At 39.7% G+C, this 22,354-nt stretch overlaps 1 protein-coding gene across 1 annotated transcript in view; it reads right to left on the minus strand.

Moving 5' to 3' along the window:
• Positions 1-22,354, minus strand: part of LOC132397244 (uncharacterized) — a 46,654-nt gene that overhangs the window by 18,048 nt on the left and 6,252 nt on the right. The window contains exons 2-7 of the mRNA XM_059975722.1: positions 7,203-7,553; positions 5,596-5,916; positions 4,665-4,778; positions 2,459-2,899; positions 1,660-2,040; positions 172-483 (exon numbers count right to left, since the gene is read on the minus strand). Of these exons, the coding sequence (XP_059831705.1) occupies positions 172-483; positions 1,660-2,040; positions 2,459-2,899; positions 4,665-4,778; positions 5,596-5,916; positions 7,203-7,553 (1,920 nt within the window). The remainder of the gene's footprint in view (positions 1-171; positions 484-1,659; positions 2,041-2,458; positions 2,900-4,664; positions 4,779-5,595; positions 5,917-7,202; positions 7,554-22,354) is intronic.

Below are 22,354 nucleotides of genomic sequence, written 5' to 3' on the forward strand. Positions count from 1 at the left end.
ACAGTTGGCTTTCTGTCTTAGTAAACGGATGCCAAAGAATTACAAGGGTATGTCCCAGTACCAACAGTTATCATTAGACGGCCATCTTTTATAAATTTCAAATTGATTGTAGAAAAAAACAATTTCAGAAGCAAAAAGTGATCATGCTTTAGTTAAAAACCTGTTACTTACTCACTTCACCAGCTACCCAGTGAGTCTCTGTTGGCTTTGTTAAGCTCTCATGTATGACTTGGCATGTGTATTTTGTCCTAGCGTCAGCAATGGTGAGAACAATCTTCACATTAGCTGTCAACTGATAGAGTTCATCCTGTCCAGTTTCTGCCTTATTAATTACAGAATTTTGTTGAATTTCTGAGCCATCTTTGAGCCATTTAACAGTGATATCTCTGGGGGAAAATGCACATATTTGACAGCTTAAAATCATGGGCTCTTCTGCAATTGGTTTTGCTGGTTCACACTTTATAGTGCCCAGTTTTGGAGGAGCTGGAAGAGAAAACAATGCTTTAAACATTAGCAGATTGTCAAAAGTGTGGGATTAGATATTGCGCTTTCCATATGCAATTACTTATAGCTTGGAAAACTTTGGAAAAAAGGCAAAATATAATTATTTAATTTATTAATTTCAGTATAATCATACCCTATTGATTTAGCTTGCTATATTCCTGAATGATCTCAAATCTTTTCCCTCGTAACATTATTACTAGCTTGTAACAACAGGAGAAATATGGTATCAAGACAATGCCAATAGCCAGTGTAATAATGCCAATAGACAATAGGTGCAGGAGTAGGCCATTCGGCCCTTCTAGCCAGCACTGCCATTCACTGTGATCATGGCTGATCATACACAATCTGAACCCCATTCCTGCCCTCTCCCCATTTCCCTTGACCCTGCTATCTATAAGAGCTCTATCTAACTCTCTCTTGAATGCATCCAGAGACTTGGCCTCCACTGCCTTCTGGGGCAGAGCATTCCACATATCCTCCACTCTCTGGGTGAAAAAGTTTTTCCGCATCTCAGTTCTAAATGGCCTACCCCGTATTCTTAAACTGTGGCCTCTAGTTCTGGACTCACCCATCAGCGGGAACATGCTTCCTGCCTCCAGCGTGTCCAACCCCTTAATAATCTTATATGTCTCAATCAGATCCCCTCTCATCCTTCTAAATTCCAGTGTATACAAGCCCAGTCGCTCCAATCTTTCAACATATGACAGTCCCGCCATTCCGGGAATTGTGAAACTACACTGCACTCCCTCAATAGCAAGAATGTCCTTCCTCAAATTTGGAGATCAAAACTGCACACAAGACTCCAGGTGGGGTCTCACCAGGGCCCTGTACAGCTGCAGAAGGACCTCTACTCCTACACTCAATTCCACTTGTTATAAAGGCCAGCATGCCATTAGCTTTCTTCACTGCCTGCTGTAGCTGCATGCTTGCTTTCATTGACTGATGTACAAGAACACCTCAATCTCATTGTACTTCCCCTTTTCCTAACTTGACTCCATTTAGATAGTAATCTGCCTTCCTGTTCTTGCCACCAAAGTGGATAACCTCACATTTATCCACATTAAACTGCATCTGCCATACATTCATCAGAGGAGCCTCCAAGTGAAATAAGCAATCTGGACCCTTTCTCATTGCAAGGCTTAGATAATAGTATACCTGTAATTCTTAGGGTTATTGCTTTCTCTTGCTTGTTGTTAGTGGAGTGGTGCAGTATGCTACAGAAGTACTGCGAGCTCTGGTCTTGCTGTATATCTGGCACAATAACTAATACACTAGCAATGCTGTAAGTTTTGTCTTCATGCTCCACTTCACTGATGTACTGCTTTGCCTTCAATTTCATCTTGTTGTCACTGTGTATGATTGTCGTATTGTCCAGCTGCAACCGGACAAGTTCTTCCAAATCTGCATTTTTTCTCTTTTGTTGCCATATAATACTTAATGGCCTTGGTTTAAATCCACTGACTGAACAAGACAAAGCCGCAGGTTCCTTGTTCCTGATGAGAGGTGGCGTCAAAATGTTTAAAACCTTAGGTGGCACTTAGAAAAGAGAAAATGAAAAATAAATCACACAAACTGAAATACAAAGAGAGAAAAAATATTGACTTATTTTAAATGTTTAATGACTGAGTCCATCTGATGAAGAACTGCATTCAACATAACTATCCACATCATTGACATAAGAGATTCTACTGGTGCTGGTAATTTTGAGCAAAACATGCAAAATGCTGGAGAAGCTAAGCAGGTCAGGCAACATCTATGAAGGGCAATAAACAGCTGATGTTTTGGGCCGTGACCCTTCAGTACTCTTCACCATAGTTGCTGCCTGACCTGCGGAGTTCCTCCTGAATTTTGTGTATCCACATCAATGTCAAATACCATATATGTTAATGAAAGTCATTCAAAATGGAGACAAAAAGACAGCAATTAATAATTAAAGAAAATGTTTGCAATTTACCTCCTGTAACATCTAGCGTCAATGTCTTAGTTATAGGCTCTTTAAGTGCTCGATGTTGAACTTCGATCCTTAACTCAGCCCCATCATCCTGAGAAATATCTGGATATATTCTGACACTGACTTCTACACTGGAAATCTTAAGTGTGTTACTTTTAAATTCAGAAATCCGTGGCTTAAAGGATGCATCTTCAACATCTGACCGCAAAAGGATCTTCATTTCATTACGATCTGGTCCATTTGTTGATGCAAGCTGACTGTAGTTTTCATTCCAATCCTTATTGCTCCAATTCAGAAGCTGATGTTTATCCTCCTGCTTCCTCTTTGCGTAGATCACAACTGTAACATCACGAGGCCGAAATGAGTTAACCATCCAAGTGACTACTTTTTCTTCAAGATGTTTCAAAACTTGATGTTCACTGCATCCAGTAATTTTTGGTGCAACTAGTCAAAACAAAATAAGTAATTAACACTTAACAATGTAAATGTTCTTTCTTGCATTGTCATTTTTTTTTGGCCCTTCTGGAATTACAGAAATAAGACAATTAGTGTAAATAGACAAACTCAGAATTTCCATTAGTCTGTACCATTTTTATTTAGCATATTACTGTCCAAAATAGTGAAACCAACAAAATTGTATCCAGTGGAATTAAGAGTATTTAAAAAAATTGCACTATTTGCTTATTCCAGAACACTGGACAGCTATTTTTTTATTTAATTTCTTATGTCCAAGGGAGTAAAAAACTTTATGTTGTATCTGATTCACAATGTACAAGCAGTAAAGACGGGCAACGTAGGAGGATATTGCCCTAACATTAAAATTGTACACATGATTGTTTAGTATACATGCATGTACAGTTAAATATACAATCAGATCAATGTACAGTCAGATATACACTCAGATCAATGTACAGTCAGATAAGCAATCAGATCAATGTGTATTGATAAATATAACTTCTGATTTCAGATTTCTGTTAATTGCTTCTATTGGTGAACTTTAAAGCAGGTTCTTTAAAAAATCTAGGTAGTAAAAACCTAGAAAATTCATCTCTTAGCACAGCTTATTTCTAAATATGTGAACATATTTTTTCTCTAACCCCCCCCCCCCACCCCCAATCCCTCTGCAGAAAAAGGATTTCACAAACAAGAGAAAATCTGCAGATACTGGAAACCCAAGCAAACAAACACAAAATCCTGGAAAACTCAGCAGGCCAGGCAGCATCCATGGAAAAATGTATACAAGCGATGTTGTGGGCCGAGACCCTTCATCAATCTGGAAGAAGAGTTTCGGGCCGAGACGTTGACTGTTTACTTTTCTATAGATGCTGCCTAGCCTGCTGACTTCCTCCAGTGTTTTGTGTGTGTTGTTTAATGCTCATTTCACGTCAAGGGCAATTAAGCAAATGAAGTGACAAAAACAGGATCAGAACCCATGAAATGGGCCACATTTAGTGGGGTCCCACATTGTGCTATTAAAACAGTGCCCTGGAGGAAATTCAGTTAGTTTTCTAGGGAAGAATCTTACTGGGGAAATTAATCTACATTATCCAAAAGTAACTTTGAAAATTGAATGATGTAATTTATTGCATCATAACAATGAACTGTGTATCAATTCCTAATTCAAATATTTTTGAAGGGACATATAATTATAAAAAAAATTCAAAATAAAATGGAGGTTGTGTCTAGAGTATCAAATTCCATTCAATGGAGAAAGTCCAAGCAAAGTTTTCTGTTGAACACCAATGGGGGGAGTACAATTACTGTAGTTCTAATCAAAGCAAAAAGATCATCACTTCCCAGTTTGGGGAAGAGATACAAGAAGCAGTCAAAGGATCAGAACAGCCACGCAAATTCACAGCCAGCAACCCAGGTTCAATGCTGACCTCTGGCACTTCTTGTGTGGAGTTTCCACACTGCCCGTGATGCAGGAATTTACTCCAGGTGCTTTGGTTTCCTTCCGCATCACCAAATTTAAAAAAAAATGCAGGCCAAAAGGTTAATGAAAACTCTGAATTTCCCCAAGTGTAGGTGAATGGTAGAACCTGGGGGGAGCTAGTGAGAAACTGGGGAAAATAACGGGATTTTGTAACGAGTGCTTGATAGCTGGCACGGACACACGGAGCCAAATGGCCAGTTTCTTTGCTGCATCTTCTATGACTCAATGCACAAAATGCAACACACCATAAGGATTTCACTGTCTTCATATTACCTTTTAGAAAGATCCACAAATAAGCAGGAAGTCCTGCAGCAAACAGTAACCCAAATACTCCTAGAAGTGCAGAAATAACCACTGCTGCTGTTGAAGTTGATTCAGGCTCTGAAACTTAGAAAACCAAAACAAAAATATGAGCCCTCAGACACATGAATAAACTTCATCTTGAGACACATGAGATTTTGCAAATTATAAATCACCATTCATAAGCCCTGTAAAGACTTTCAAGAAAATTAAATGATAATTAAGCAACTTGTTGTCATTTTAAGTCATGGTCTGGGAATTCCATTCTGTAGTTTTGTTATTTTTCATATAATCTGGAATAAGTGATGGGCTCAGAGTTACTAGTATCCTAACTTTTGACCGAACTTATTTGCACATGATATCAGTTGTAAGTTGTAAGTTATATTCAAAAAGAAAAAAAAACTAGCCCTGGGTAAGGGTGGTGACAGAAGGCCAGAACAATGCCGCCAAACCTGTCTCAATTATTTTTAGGACATATTAAAAGAATATCTAACCCACAGGATGAAGACAGAGGCAGAACGGCAGGGCCCTTCTTACTTAACCAAATCAAGTACAGGAAAGGTAGACAGTGGAGTACAGAAAATGAAATGAAACGATAAAGGTAGAAACTAATTACTCATGGCATAGAAAGAATCAGCAGTTGCATTAGCACAAATAGTAAAATGAGTTAATGAGCAAGTAACTAACAGCCAGTCACCAAGAGTCTCTGTGCAAATCCAAAATGTGCCAGCCTCTGTTTATTTTCAGGCATGACTCAAATTCTCAGCCAATATCTTTCTGTGATGAAATAACAAACAATGAACTTTGATTTAAATCAGTGGAATGAGAGTCAAACATTAAAAAAAAACATTGTTAGAAATATTGCTACGAAGTATCCCCAACTTACTCGAAGTATGGAACATACCTTCAACTGTGAGTTTCACCTCTTGTGAAAGTTCATCTGGAAGGGACTGATGTCTCACTGTACACTTGTATATATTACCATCATCATTCAGAGTTGGTACAATTCTAATATTACTGGAAACATTATACGTTCCATCATTATTAGAAACTGCAGCTCCAGTACAGATATGTCTTTCCAATCTTTCAGCTTTCCCTCTGGATATCTTTTCCCAGGAGATTTCATGATTCTGAGGATAAAATTCCATAGCATCACACCAGACAGATTTCTCTGTACCATTCAGAATGGTAATGTGTTGTGTGGATAGAAGCACCTTTGGCTTAGCTATATTAAAAAGAAAATCCAACCTTAAGTTAGATTCAATGAAGTGTATTATCATAAATATCTAAAGCCAAGTCTAAGCTATTGCTATGTTAAAATAAACAAATTGTACCACTTTCCTTCCTTCAATTACTCCAAAACACAGGATTTCCCTTCACTATTACTCCTGAAAGATAATTCACTTGCTCAACATTCAATGCAGTTCCATGTGAGAGATTTTAATTAGTTATTCCCTCTGATCCAGAGTCTCCAAATAATAAATTAACAGACAGTGGAGAAGTGCATTGGTAATTCTGCTGAGATTGTATGCATTATGGAGAAAGTAGACAATTGCCAAAGGATATGGCAGGATATAGATCAGTTATAAATATGGGCAGAGAAACGGCAGATAGAGTTTAATGTAGCTAAGTAATAAGTGTTACAATTTGGGAAGTCAAATATGAAGGGGTAGTAAACTTTTAATGGCAAAATCTTTAACAAAATTGATCTACTGAGGGATTTTGTGACCCAAGGTCATAGTCCCTGAAAACAGCACACGTTGATAGGCTGGTAGGGAAGTACATGGCACACTTGTCTTTATTAGTTGAGGCACTGAGATCAAGAGTTGATAAGTTACTTTGCAGCTTTATAAAACACTGCTTATGCTATGCCTAGAGCACTGCTTCCAGTCCTGGTTGTCCACATAATAGGAATAGAGTAGAGGGTTTGAAGAGGGTACAGAAGTGGGATGTTGCATCAGGAAAAGAGCATGTGCTACAAGGAGAGGACGGACAAATGTGGAGCAACACATGAAGAGCTTCGTCAGGCAGCATGTTTTGGACAGTTAATGTTTCGGATTAAAACCACTCAAATGAACTAGGGTTGCTTTCCCTGGAGTGTCAAGGTGAGGGAAAACCTGATGGAAATTTATATGATTATGAGAGGCAAAGATAGAATAGAGAGCCAGTATCTTATCCAGGGTCAAAATACCAAAGGTGAGGGGGGGGCAAGTTTAAAGGTGATGTGAGTGGCAGGTTTTTTTTTAAAAAACACGTAGAGCAGTGGGTGCCTGCAATGTACTGCCAGAGGTGGTAGCAGAGGCCGATGTAACAGATGCATTTAAAAAGCTCTTAGAAAGGCACATGAATGTGTAGAGTTGAGGGATGACGACACTGTGTAGGCAGAGGAGACTTAACTTACTAGCTAATTACTAGTTTAATTAGTTCTGCACAACATCATGGGCTGAATGGCTTGTTCCTGTGCTGTGCTGTTCTCTGTTCACACCAGGTAATGTTTTAGAAGTCTCTTACCCAAAACCACAACTCGTGAGCTCTTTTCCACTTTGTCAGGAGTGACAAGCACAACACAGGTGTATTCTCCTGCTTCACTTAATTGGATATTTGGAAGATAAAGTGAAGCATCTCCTTTGTCATTCCTCTGTAATTCAGTTTCAGATATTTTGGCTCCAGATCGTTTAGCGGTAATTGTTCTTGCATTAAAGGTGTAGATTTCTTTCTTTTGGGATCCATACAACCACTGAACACCTACGTTTGATAGGTCAAGAACGGGCGATCCAAAATCAGTAACTTCACATTCCAAGGTAATGTCCGTATACAAAAGTACATTCTTTGGACTTCTAAAAATGGTCAAATCCAACGTTTCTAAATACAAACAGAAAAATGAGGCAAGTTTATCTTCAATCACATATTACAAGTAGAAATTAAACTGATTCAAGTTATAGTGTAAGTTTTGGCATTTTTCTCTAGCAATCCCACAAGTCAGTAGGTTGTCCAACTCCAGGATTACAGATTGATTTGTGCATTGAAGTGGATGCTGTATTGTTTGAAATCACAGATTTCAGATGAGGTATTAAACCTTCAGCAACATAATACAAAGATACAAAATTTCTCATCAATGTTAAATATGTCCCTGGGCACTACCTTGAACATGAACATTAGTCAACATTACTAACATCTCAGCTTAGTAAAGGTTAAGTAATAGGTTGTGTCTCAGATGATAGTAACAGTGTGCACTCTTCAAAAGGGTCTTCCTTAATTGTAAAGTGCTCTGGGACATCCTAAAAGCTACTCTTTCATTTAAATCTTTCACTTAAATGGATTGGCACTGTATTATTTCCAATACTTGGCCCAAACCATTGTTACAGAATGGTTAAATGCAAAACACATCCCTAACTCACTGATGTGCCACACTGTAAATGAGTCATCATATGGAAAGAGTTGAGGTGCTTACTCACGGGAAGTCTGGGGGCAATTAGCTTAAAAAGGATTGCATAATGTTGTATTTTCACAGCACCACAGGACTGTATTTTGATTTTATGCAAAGAATAAATTGCACCTTTAATCAATTTAGGATAAAATTGCGTTAGTGGCTGCAGATGGATGCTTTGATCTCAATGCACAACACTGATTTCAATGGTTTTCCCAACAACAAATGCACAACACTAACGTGGCTGGATTAACAACAACTGGAGCACAAAGATCTGCACTGAGCTTTGTTGAACAATTTTGGCCCAAGATGGAGACCAGTGTACTGTTTTTGTGTTTCCTAACTACTTAAAGGTACATTCTGGTGGTCAAGGAAGAAGTAACTCAACAGCTTCAGAAATGACTGCATGTTACAGTAGCACAGAAGTCTAAATTACTGGATGAGAAGTTAGAAGTCTAAACTAATAATTCAGAGACCCAGGCTCAAATCTGACACAGCAACTGTGGAACAGAAATGCTGTAAATAATCTGGAAGCTAGTAAAAACAAGGCTTAGTATTTCTAACACTAGGCTGAATTCTCCAATGTGCTCTTTGGGAGAAAACTGACATCTTTTCCTGGGCTGGTCTACGTGCGATTCCAAAGCCACCCCACGCCGTTGACTTTCAGCAGCCCTCCACAGTATCTAACAAGTTACTTTATACCAGAATCAAGTTTAATACCACTGATATATGTCACGAATTTCTTGTTTTGCAACAGCCATACAGTGCATTAAGAAATACTATAAAGTACAGTAAGAAATATCTATTAAAAATGGCTGCATGATGGTAGGGAGTGGGGACCTCAGGGCCCCATGTTTCAATTTTACAGGCTGCTTAGCCCGATTGCCAAATTTCCTTTACCTGCAGTCTGGGGTCTGCTGATTTTGACTAATCGACTGTTTTTTAAAAAATGTCTTAAGACAATATTGCTTATTGAATTACCCGTAGGATTGACTGTGGATTTCAATTGTAGAATGCTGATGAGGATACACTTGGAATATTGTGTACAATTTTGGTTATGCTGTTATAGGAATGACACCATTAAGCTGGAAAGAATACAAAGTAAATGTACAAGGATGTTCCAAGAAAAACCTCTTTTTACTGGGTGTCTCTGTAAATGCAGCTCGTTGGCCCCTCACTAACAGCCACTGGACTCCGCGGCAAGGAAACCATGGCTACATCCACACTAGACCGGATAATTTTGAAAACGCTGGGGTTTCACATAAAAACGATATGTGTCCACACTATGCGTTTTTGAAAATATCTCTGTCCACATTGAAAGGGAGATTTTGGCGAATCTCCTCCTACTGGCCATGCGCAGGACACATCTACCAAAAACAAGCGACATGTTTGGTGTCGAATTTCGCCATAAAAGTGCGTGTTTGTATAGTTACAGACTAGAAAATTTTTAAATGACAGACAGCTGTTGGCTCTCACGCAGGACAACTTAAAAGTAAAAAAAAAACTGGAGCATAAGGAGGCAACCGACAGGAGTTCATGGACACCTATTGTTTTTAATCAAAACTGGGGGTTTCAAAATTATCTGGTCTAGTGTGGACGTAGTCTCAGTAATATAGGAGCAAAAACATATGGGCTGCTACAGAGCTTCTCAACCCCTGAAAAGTTCAAGCAAATAGAGACTCTCCAACAGCATTTAAACCTCAAACCACTGGTCATTGCTGAAAGATATAAATTTCACCAACGGAATCAGAGCAAAAATGAAAGCATTTCTGAATATGGTGCTGAATTGCACAAATTATCAGAATATTGTCAATTTGGAGTGGGTCTATTGGACACATTAGGGACAGGTTAGTGTGTGGCATGCACTGTGAAACCACACAGAAGCAGCTCCTGTTTGAAGAAGACCTTATATTAGAGAAAGCACTGGACATTGCAATAACATTGCAATATCATCAGAGATACAACAAAAATCTCTGGAATATGCTATGAATAAAATGTCACTGAACAGAAATGAAGGAAAGGAATGTTACCATTGTAGGAACATGTCACATAACCCTGAGGACTGTTGGATTAAAGACAAAGAATGCAGAAACTGTGGCAAACAGGGCCACATTGGCAGATTATGCAAAACTAGTAAACAGCAGAAAAAGGACAAAATACAGAGAACAAAAAACCGCAAAAAGGAAAATACAACAATGTACACAAAATGAAAAAGCAGTTCTAATGAAACTGATTCAGACAAAAGTGAATTGTCTTGTCTGCAACTTCACAGTGTGAAAGAGACAGATGATCGAAGAGTAATATGGATCACTCCACAAGTGGCAGGCGTGAGACTGAAAATGGAGTTGGACACAGGCTCAGCTTTAACAGTCATCTCTGTACACGATTACAAATGACTGTTTTCCCACATACCTCTGAAATGAACTAAACTACTGCTAGAGACTTACACAGGACAGAGAGTACGTCCCAAAGATAAACTAAAGTGACAGTGACCTACAGAGGCAAAACACAGCAGCTGAACCTCTATGTACTGAAACATAGAAGACCACCATTACTGGGATGTGAATGGCTCAGGAAAATCCAGTTGGATTGGCACACCATCAAGGCACTAGATGTGTCAGCAAAGAAGAGCAGCAAGGCCACATCTGAGAGACTGTCACAAATACTTGCTGACTCTGAGGAAGTGTTCATGAAAGGAATAGGAACACTTCAGGGCATGAAGGCAAAGATTGAAACTGAGGAAAATGTCCAAAATTTCACAAAGTCAGACCAGTGCCATATGCAATCCGTCCTACAGTACAGATTGAGCTGAAAAATCCGGAGCAGACTGGGGTCCTGTCAAAGGTGGATTGGAGTGAATGGGCAACGCCTATTGCTTTAGTGATGAAGAAAACCAGCACAAATCCAGGAAATCCAAACAAGGTGCACATATGTGGAGACTTTAAAGTGGTTGTTAACTCAGTTCTCTGCACAGTACAGTATCCTCTACCTCATATTGAGGACATCTTGAGAGACTTCCTACTGGTCGCTGATAGATTAGCAGCTTTTTGCAATTGCTCCTATCTTTATTACTTTACTGTTTCCAAACTGTTTTGAAACCTTTATTTTAAAAATGATATTGTTATTCTATGACTACAAGGGGTGCCAAAGGTACTAAAAAAGAAGATTCCCCTGCATCTTAAGAATTATGGAGCTGCTTCGAAAACACAGAAAAGAATCTTCCACTGAAATTAAACAATTAGTTGCAAAATTGGATTCTATTCAAAAGACCTTAACTGAACATGATAAAAGAAGAGAATGAAGCAACGCTGACAATTTTGGATGTGAAAATTGATGACCTGCAAAAGCTTTGTGAAAAACAATCAAATTCTAATAAAAATTAAGACAGAAGATTATCGATTTAGAAAATGGAAGCAGAAGAAATAACCTATGAATTCCGGGCCTTGAAGAGTTAACGGAAGGTGATCAGCCTACAGAATTCTTTGCAAGCAGTTTGATACAATTATTTCCTAAAATTTTATCATCTTTACCTATGATTGATCAAGCTCATAGATGGCCTGTGCCCAGACCAGCTCCAGGAGCAAGACCCAGAACAGTAATAATCTGTTTTAATGAATTTCAGACAAAGGATCTTTTAATTCGTGAATCCCGTTGAAGAGGAATGATTGATTTTAATGGCCAGAAGATAAGAATTGTCAAGGATTTTTCACCCGAGGTCATGAATGAGCATGCTAAGTTCAAAATGTTACGTCGGAACATTTCAACTACGGTTTAAACCCTTCTCTTCGTTATCTTGCTCGGCTCAGAACTATACTGAAGGATGGCTATAAGAAACGGTTCCATTCGACTGAAGAAGCCCAGGAATTTTGGAATCTATAGATTGACTGTTCAGTATCTTTCTACATGAATAATTGCTTCTTTTACTTTTGGTAAACCTTTGTAGCTAACTCTCTTTTCAAACCTTTTAATGCTTAACTTAGAGAATAAGATTTTAACCAGTTAATACTTTGTGTGTTCATATGTTTTGAATTTTGATAGGTTTTGAATTATTTTATATTATACTTATTCTTCTTGAGGCTTTTCTTCTATCAATAAGGCTTAGTATGAGTATTTTTCATTTTATTATTTTGAAACTGTAATAATTAATCTATATGTGTTCTTGTTATGAGGGCAAAGTTTTGTCTCTGTTGTTTTGTCTAGGTTGGAATGCAGCCAACTTTCAAATCAATTTGGAGCTAAACCAGTAGGTTTTTTTTGGTGGGATGTCAACATTAGGTGTAGCTGTCAACTGTCTACTGGTCAACCTTCTGACTTTGGGAGGAGGGTGTCTGGATGGATTTTTCTTCTGGAAGCTGTTTTGGACTCTCAGCCAAATCTGTTGCTTGGTTACTCTATCTCAAGGTTCTCTGTTTGGTTTTAAAACACATTCAATGATTATTACTTTCTTTCTTGTAAATAGTACTAAAAATGGCTCAGACTATTAACTTACTTAGTCTTAACATGAAAGGGTTAAATCACCCTGTGAAACGTAATAAGATATTTGCCTATATTAAAAAACTTAGGATCCCAATTTTTTTTAAACAAGAAACTCACATATGTAAATGTGACAATTTACACCTTTTTAGCTGATGGAGAGAGCTTCATTTTCATTCCTCTTTTCAGGCTAAGTCTAGGGGAATTTCAGTCTTTATAGATAATATAGTTCCATATGTCCAACATAAATTAGTGTCTGATACTAATGGGCATTTTTTTATAGTGTCAGGAAAATTAGATAATAAATTAATGGTATTTGCTCACCTGTATGCCCTGAATATAGATGATCCAGGATTCTTTGAGTGTTTTATTTTCGTTTCTGCCAGATTTGAGTCTTTACTCATTGGTGATGGGAGGAGATTTTAATTGCTGCTTAGATCCAGTTTTAGATCAGTCATCTTCCAAACCAGCGACAACTCATCAGCTTTTTTTCACTCAATCTTTCCCAATGAAATGTGATATTGTTGATGTCTGGCATTTCTTACATCCAGTAAACAGGGAGTATTCAGTTGTCTCTCATGTCCATCATACATATTCCAGGATTGATTTTTTTTAATTGATAGCCAAATGATTCCATTAGTTTGATCCTGTGAATATAAAGAGTTGCTGTCTCAGCTCATGCTCCTGTGTTTTTGTCTTTAAATCTCCCTGGCCTCCCTCAAATAAACAGACTTTGGCGTTTTAATCTAACTTTACTATCTGATAAGGATTTTTTAAAGTTTCTGGAGAGACAAATTATTCTGTATTTTTTAAGAGAATATGCTGCAAGAGACTTCTAGTGTTATTATATGGGATGCCTTCAAGGCCTATATTAGAGGACAAATTATTTCTTATGTAACGCTCACGCGACCGGCTGGTGTATATCTAGGGGTGGATTCATTCACTCGCCAAACCGCGCCTCTCATACATGTGGATGCTGTGAAATACATGCTAATACAAACTCGCAAATATCAAGCACACACCAGGTACGTTTACAGAGTACACTTTATAAATCTTACTAGAACTAAGTGATTAATAATGATACAATATATATGAAGGGAAAGAAAATGAAGAAAAGGCATCAAAACTTATCAGTCAATTAGTGCACATCATTGGAGATCAACCATTGAGTCTTCCGACCATTCTTCGATCTTCTCCAAACTCCATGACCCGTGCACCTGGGACCACCCTCGGTGATCAACCAGCCGTGCTGCACCAGTCTGCCTTCCTTGCAGTCTCCTTCCTGACTCCCAAAAGTCCACGCAATCACAGCTCCCAGGCTCGTAAGAGAAAATAACATCCAACCCAGTTGATTAACAAATGAATACAATCCCCATTATCAGTAACTTTAACCCAAATGAGTTTCAAGAAGCTTTGAGAGTGCTTTGCAAGAAAAGCACTCTCTCACCAGTTAGCATAACAATGAAGCGTTTTTACTTTTAACAAAGTAGACATTTTGATTAACATACGTAGTATACTTATATTGCAAGTATGCAGAAAAAAGTTAATAAAGAGAGAATTGATTTAGCTAATCAGTTGAAACAATTAGATCAAATATATGTCTTGGCTTCATATCCTATTTCATATATAAAAGGCATGTAGAAATTAAAAATAAATATAATTTTCTTTTAACATATCCAATTGAAACTCAACTCCTAAAAGATAAAAAGTCAATTTTATATTCATGGACACAAAACAGGTAAATTATTGGCTAACCAATTAAAAACCTTTCTAGCTAAATGGCAAATTAAAGAAATTTGTAAAGTTAACGGTGATAGGACAACTGACCATTTGTAAGTAAATGATACCTTTATAGAATTTTATTCTAAACTTTATAGTTCTGACTCTCCTAATGATAATACTGTAATGAATAATTTTTAGATCAATTAAACATTCCTAACCTTTATGTTGATAACTAAAAATAGTTGGGTCAACCTATTTATTATGAGGAAATTGCCGAGGCTGTACGTTCATTGCACTCGGGGAAGGTTCTGGGTCCTGATGGATTTTCTGGAGAATTTTATAAGGCTTTTTTCTCACTGCTTATACCTCATTTATGTTCAGCCTTTTTGGATTCCTTTAAGTTGGGTAGGTTATTCTTTTTTATGAAGCTTCTATTTTGCTTGTTCTTAAAAAGAATAAGAACCCAACTGAATGCTCTCCATATAGACCAATTTCCTTACTTAATGTTGATATTAAAATCTTATCCAAAGTTCTGGCTCATAGGATTGAAAATATTTTACCATCTATCATTTCTGATGATCAGACTGGATTCATTAAAATTCGATATTCCCACGTTAATATTAATTGTTTATTAAATGTTATCTATTCTCCTTCTGAAGAGATATCAGAATGTGTGATATCCTTAGATGTTGAGAAAGCTTTTGACTGGGTTGAATGGAATTATTTATTTAAAACCTTAATTTTGGGCCCGATTTCATTCAATGGATTCAATGGATTTATCTCTCTCTGGTCAGGTTATTACTAATTTTAAGAATTCCAAACCATTTAAACTTCAGCATGGAACAAGACAAGGCTGTCCTTTGAGCCCTTTGCTCTTTGATCTGGCCTTAGAACCCTTAGCCATTGCTTTTCAAGAGTCTAGTGAATCTAAAATATCACTGATATTTTAAGGAGAGTTACTACCCACAACATTTTGCTCTAAGCTGATGACCTATTGCTTTCTATTTCTAATGTCGAGACTTCATTATCTCCTGTTCTTTCTTTACTCTCCTGTTTCAGCTATTTTTCAGGATATAAACTGAATTTTGCTTAAGAGTGAACTTTTTCCTTTGAATAATTTGGTATCAAATAATACTAACCTTCCTTTTAAAATTGTAAGAAATCAATTTACCTATTTGGGTGTAACAGTTACTAAGAATTATAAACACCAACTTCAAGATTACTTTCTTACCCTACTGAATTATGTAAAAAGGGCACCATCAAATTGGTCGCCCCTCTCATTATCGTTGACTGGCCAAATTAATTCTACTAAAATGAATATCTTACCTATATTTATAGAACTTTTTCAGGCCTTATCCCTTTTCAGTCCTAAACACTTTTTTGATTCTCTTTATTCTATTCTAACTTTTGGTATATGGAAAAACAAACATTCCCGACTAAATAAAGTTCATCTTCAAAAGCTAAAAAGAATGGAGATTTAGCTTTACCAAATTTTAGGTTTTATCACTGGGCAGTCAATATATGAAATCTTACGTTTTGGTCATACTAGTGTAAAGGGGGTTTCTTCTTTTTCTTTTTTACTGTGTTATATTAATCAAAATGGCTTCTTTGTTTTGTTAAAAGCAGGAATGCTTCTTTGTTGCGAGAGAGTGCTGGAAGCTTGCTTGGGTTAAAATTTACTGATAACGAGAATTGTATTGCTTTGTAAACCAATTGGGATTAATGTTGTTCTTTCTTCTGAGTCTGTAAGCTATTGGTGGCGGGCTTTTGGGGAGATCGGCCCGAGGGGGTGAGAGAGAGAGGATGCATTGCTGTAAACTGGATGAGGAACGGACGGCAAGCAGGGGTCCAAGGCCAGGAGGTACCCCGAGGAGAGGAGACGAAGATAGATGTGCTTGGTCGACCACTTCGGGTGGTCCTGAGCTGCGAGTCGAGGAGTTTGGAGGGGATTGAATGGTGGCCAGACGACTTCAGTAATTGAGCTCCAACGATTGTGCACGAAGTGGTTTGGACTTTGATAAGTTTGGTGCCTTTTCTTTATTTTATTTTCCTTCATGTATACTGTATCATTATTAATTACTTAGTTATAGTAATCTTTATAAACTGTAATCATTTAATCGCATATTGTGTCCTGTTTGTTCTTTGGCAAGGCGGGAACATCACACAGCATCCACACAAGCTGATTACCCAGTTTGGCGGGGCCGAAGGCTGCTCCCCCTAGACGAGAACGAGCTGAGCGAGCCTGAGGCGACCCAGGGGGCTACATTGTGGGGACTCATCCGGGATTGATTGCTCTCTTTAAATTATGTCTGCGGCGAAGAGCTGGTGTGCCTTTGCGGGTGTGCGATTGCCAGTTATCTCTGCATGTGTGTTGGGTGGGGTGGCTGTTGATGCCCCATAGGGTGTTGTTCAGGTTCCGACTAGCATTGACAAAATGGTGGTGGGGCCATGGGCTGTCCATGCTGTTAAGAGAGCGGGGAAGGACTGGTGGGTATGTTCCAGCTATGGTGGGCTCCGTCCGGTTGTTGGAATAATGTCCCACCCTAAAGGGGCGGAGGCATGCGTGGAGCGGACCTCTCAGTTGTTGGGTGAGTGGCAGTGCTTGGCTAAGGGAAAGCGACAGGGATTGGTTGAAAGTTTGAGTAGGCGAGCTGGTGACATTGTTAGAACTGTCGGGCGCAATTGCCTCGAAGTGACAGCTGCCAGTTCTGGGAAAGTGTGGGAAAATGCATTTGGCTCGACTGGAAGTCAAATGCTGCAGCTTGGGGGCTTACCATATACGTGGCAGGAGATTGGGGGGAAGTTTTTAGGGTATCCCTTTTGGCTGGGGGGCAGATAAATTGCTTGCGGTGCCAGGGGGGTCTGTCAAGGGGATCAACTCCTCCCTCAGTTGTTCAGTTGATCCAAGAAATGTCGGGAAACTTAGAGGAGGCCCAGTGGGGGAATGGCTTGGGGCCTCTGGGGGAGCACATTTCCAGCAATTTACCAAGGAACTTCCGAAAGGAACAGACCCTAATCCTGAAGGCTAGAGGGACCACGCAGTCAGGTGTCGTTACGGATGGATGGAAGCCAAGTTAAAGCCATCCTCGACATCAAGGCACCAGTTAAGTTGCTGTACAGTTTGTTTTATAACCGTTATTGGAAGCATTTACCCTTGACGACATTGAGGGCACTGGAGATTTGGAGTACTAGTGCCGGTGATTATCCAGACGATGGTTGTTGGTCAGTGAAAATGGAGTTCTTAGAGGCAAATGTGGGGGTGACTGAGGTTCGTAAATCGTTAATGCTGATGTGTCCGGACACTGATGAGACAGGAAGCGTTTCGGTTCTGGAGAGAACCAATACCCTGCTGGTGCGCTTGGGGGCTTGCCCGGAGGAGGGGGGTGAGTGTTGTTTGGAGGCATTGTCGATGCACCCAGAGTTTCGAGCTGCTTGTGCGGACGTGTGTAGCAGCATTGGGCTGGTACTGAATTGAAACAAGAGCCGGTGGTGGTACGGCCTGGGGGAAGTATCTGAGGGTGAGACCCTCTTAGTGGACACTGTGAAATACCACAAGGGAGGGGAGTTGACCGCTGAAGGCACCTCGGTGAGAGAGAGGTTGCGACAACTGGCCCCTACAGCCATTTGTTCTTTGGCAAGGCAGGGACATCACACAGCATCCACACAAGCTGATTACCTAGTTTGGCGGGGCCGAAGGCTGCTCCCCCTAGATGAGAACGAGCTGAGCGAGCCTAAGGCGACCCAGGGGGTTACACTATATCGTGAGGACCGTCTGGTATGGGTTTTTTAGAAGCTAATTCTGTTAATAAATTTTCTATCATTTCTCTTCTTGGATCCTCACTTCCTTTATCTTTAAGTAAACTAACTGACAATTTGGTAGCTAAACGTACTTTGAGGATCTGGGTACAATTTAGGAAATACTTTGGTACACTGAGATTTTCTCTTTCAAGTCCCATTTTTTTCTAATTATTTTTTTAAACCTTCTACAACTGATCCAGTTTTTGAAGAATGGGATAGATTGGGTATTAAATGCTTCCAGGATCTGTTTGTTGGAGGATGTCTCTTTTAGTTTGAGCAATTGTCAGCTAAATACAGCCTATGAAAAACCCACTTTTATTATTATCTACAAATTAGAGACTTTCTGCGATCTCAATTATATATATTTCCTAAAAGTCCCGATAAGAACTTATTAGATGTAATTTCTAATTTGAAACCTTTTCAAAATGGTTCAATATCCAATATTTATGGCATGTTGCTCGGAATGAGAAATGTGCCTTTAGATAAAATTAAAAATCTGTTGGAACAAGATTTACAGATTTCAAAATCTGAGGAAACTTGGATTGGAATTGTTAAATCGGTTAACCCTTCATCGTTATGTGCCCACCACTCTCTCCTACAATTTAAACTGGTTCAAAGGGCTCACATGACCAAGGATAAGCTATCTTGTTTTTATTCGGATATATCTCCCTATTGTGATAGATGTAACAATGGAGAAGCTTCACTAATTCATGTTTTGGACATGTCTGAATCTTAAAAAATACTGGAAGGATGTATTCCAAACTTTCTCTGTGGTTTTCAAAGTAAATTTTAAGCCTAACCCTTTGACTGCCTTATTCAGTTTTGTTGGAGGAAAAGATATTAATTTGGAGACATCTGATTTGCACATTTTGGCTTTTATTTCTCTTATAGCTGGGAGGGCGCTCTTGCTTAAATGGAAGGATGCTGTTCCACCTACTCACGGTCAATGGTTACGTGATGTTATGTCATGCTTAAATCTAGAGAAGATCCTTTGTTCAATTTCTGAATCTAGTGAAGACTTTCAAACATTGTGGGGACCATTTCTGAACTATTTTCAAAACCTTTGATTTGCTATTAAAGTACAGATATTGGCTAATAACATATTTCATTATATTAGTGGTCACCAAACTTTTTAAGCCCAAGATCTCCTCCCTCGGCCTTAGTAAAAGGCAAGATCAACCCCAGATCAATTAGTTACACGCATGCTCACCGGGGCAGAAAAGTCCGGAAGTAGAAATAATGTATAAACACCAGGGGTAGCCACTCTTTTTGTGCACCGTGGACCGGTTTAATATTGACAATATTCTTGTGGACCGGCCGACGGGTGGGGGGGGGGGGGGGGAGAGTGTTAAACACCACGAGAATACAGCGATACTCGAAGCAGGTTCCTTATGTCCAGTCTATTCTGCAATTTAGTTTTCATAGCTCTCAGCACTTAGCTGCTGTCCTGTGCTGCTCATGTTTTTTCCGCTGAAAAAATTCAATGAGTTTGTCTTTAAGTACTGGATGCTTGGACTCAGGGTACCAAAGCAGTTTTGAGTGCTTCATTGCCTCATTGGACAGCCTCCAGGCCTGAACTCCAGCTTCCCGTCCGTCTGCTGCCAGACGCCTTGGCCAGGTGCGGCTGGTCGTGGGTGGGGTGAGAGGACAAGGTCAGGGCCGCAGGTCCCCGTGCCGGGGCCGCGGCGGTCGCAGTCCAGAGAGAGCAACTGACTGAGCGAGGAGTGCAACAGGGCGCCCGCCCGCACCCCCTGTAGGATCTATCGGCCGACAAAAGTTTGTTTCAGTAGATCGCAGCAAGGTAGCTGCTCTGATACTTATGAAACGCTGAGTCCGAATTAGGTCATCTGCGAATATTTTTGCACCAGATTCCCCACGAACATTCAGTGTGTTAAACAGGTTTAGTGGCAGCGCTCTAGGCCAGTAGTGATGGCACATCCTGCCAGCCGCCCGAGGCCAACTGGTGATCGCTGGCGCGAGAGTTTAGGCGACTGATGACCTTCCATGGGTTCAAGTTCAAAATGTGCATGACAGAGAATGAGGAAAGGTGCAGCTGACTCCTATCGTTTCCTCGCGGCCTGGTGGTTGAGGGCCACTGAAGTACACTGTGTAGTGTGGGGGAGCTACACGCATGCACACTGGGCAGAAAGAATGGAACTAAAACCCCGCAACCCAGAAACAATCTCAACAGAATTTGTGTATTTATTTTTCTTTTTTTTTCGGGATCTGCTGGGAAAGTCTAAATAAATCAACTAGTCGATCGTGATCGATGGGTTGGCGACCACTACACTACATGATATGGATTTATTTCCTTTTTTTTTTCTTTCCCAAGCAGTTTCGGTCTTGATAACGGGATTGGATTTTTTTTTTGTATAATAAAATTATCACATTTCAATATTATAATTTGATTTACATGAATATAGACGTAATGCGATTCCAAGTGTGATTCAAATATAATGTATTTGATAATATTTTATTCTTTTTTTCACTAAACACATATTTTATTGTACTCTGTATTCTTCTATGTAGAAAATTAATAAAAATATTGAAAGAGGACATCTTTGTTTCCCTGTCAGGAAGGGAACATTTCACAAAAAATTGATTTGGCCCAGACTGATGTCCAAATGGAAATCGATGATGAATCTAAGAAATACCTGACAATAAATACACACAAAGGACTTCACCAGTACCAGTAGCTTCTGCAATCTGGCAAAGGGCAATGGACCAGGTCCTGAAGGGGAGTCCAGGGACACAGTGTTACCTGGATGACATCATTGTCACCAGCAAAGATGACGACGAACATCTTTCTAACCTTGAACAAGTTCTCACCAGGTTACGAGGCTATGGGCCCAGAGCTACTTGACATAAATGTAAGTTTTTCAAAAGGAAATCTCATACTGTGGGCATGTGATCAACAAGCATGGCTTACACGTGTCTCAAAACAAGATAGAAGTGGTGTTTAAGGCACTACCACCTGAAAATGTGTCTCAGCTGAGAGCATATCTTGGACTAGTGAACTATTATCACAAGTTCTCGCCTAACCTATCCACAGTCGTACACCCACTATTACAGACAGGGACACAATAGAAGTGGACTGAGACCTGAGAAAAAGCATTTCAAGAAATGCTGAAAGACTCATAACTTCAGAAGGGGTGCTTACACACTTTGACCCCTCCTTACCAATCCGATTGGCTTGTGATGCCTCGCCCCATGGGATAGGAGCTGTGTTATCGCACAAGTTTGCAGATGGCTCAGAAAGACCAATAGCCTTTGCCTCAAGAACGCTAACTTCAGCTGAAGGCAACTACTCACAGATTGACAAAGAGGCCCTAAGCCTCATGTGGGGAGTCAGGAAATTCAGTCACTACCTGTATGGTAATGAGTTTACCCTGTTGACTGACCATCAGCCTGTCGTGTGAATCTTCAACCCAAGGAAAGGCATTCCAGTGATGACAGCACAAAGGCTGCAGTGATGGTCTCTTTTCCTAGGAGGTCACATGTCTGACATTGAACACATGTGGACCAAACAACATGGCAACGCAGATGGTCTGTCACATTTACCACTGCTGACTTCAAAGACAAATGGATTCAGCAGAGGTATTTCACACACCAATTGTTGAACAATTACCAGTGACAAACAGCCTCATTGAAAGGGAAACACACAATGACACTATGTTGTCAAAAGTGTATGACATCACGGTAAAGGGATGGCTAGCGCATGGTAGCAAAGTTTCCAGCCTTCTCAGCAAGGAAGGAGCAGTTGTCAGTGTGTCAGGGAACAGTAACGTTTGTTCACGAGTTGTGATTCCTCCCAAGCTACGCACCAGAGTGCTGGAGGAACTGCACAAGGGGCACTTGGGTACAGTGAAGATGAATAGTGAAGATAGCCTGTGTCTATGTGTGGTGGCCAGGAATCCATAAACAGATTGAGGACTTGACCAAGAACTGCTCTGGATGTCAAAAGATCCAGAACACACCACCACAAGCCCTTCTCCATCCAGGGGATAGGCCCTCATCACCACGGCACATTGACTTTGCTGGATCATTCATGGACTCTATCTTTTTAAATCGCCATCAATGCACATTCCAAATAGCCAGAGGTCATCAACATGAGGACAACCACATTGGAAAAGACCATCACATTTCTGAGGACGATGTTTGCCAGAAATGGCATACCAGAGCAAATCTGCACAGACAATGGATAACAATTTGTCCCTGAAGAATTCCAAAGTTTTGCGAAGAA

This window comes from Hypanus sabinus, chromosome 7 (genome assembly GCF_030144855.1).
Source record: "Hypanus sabinus isolate sHypSab1 chromosome 7, sHypSab1.hap1, whole genome shotgun sequence".
NCBI lineage: Eukaryota > Metazoa > Chordata > Chondrichthyes > Myliobatiformes > Dasyatidae > Hypanus > Hypanus sabinus.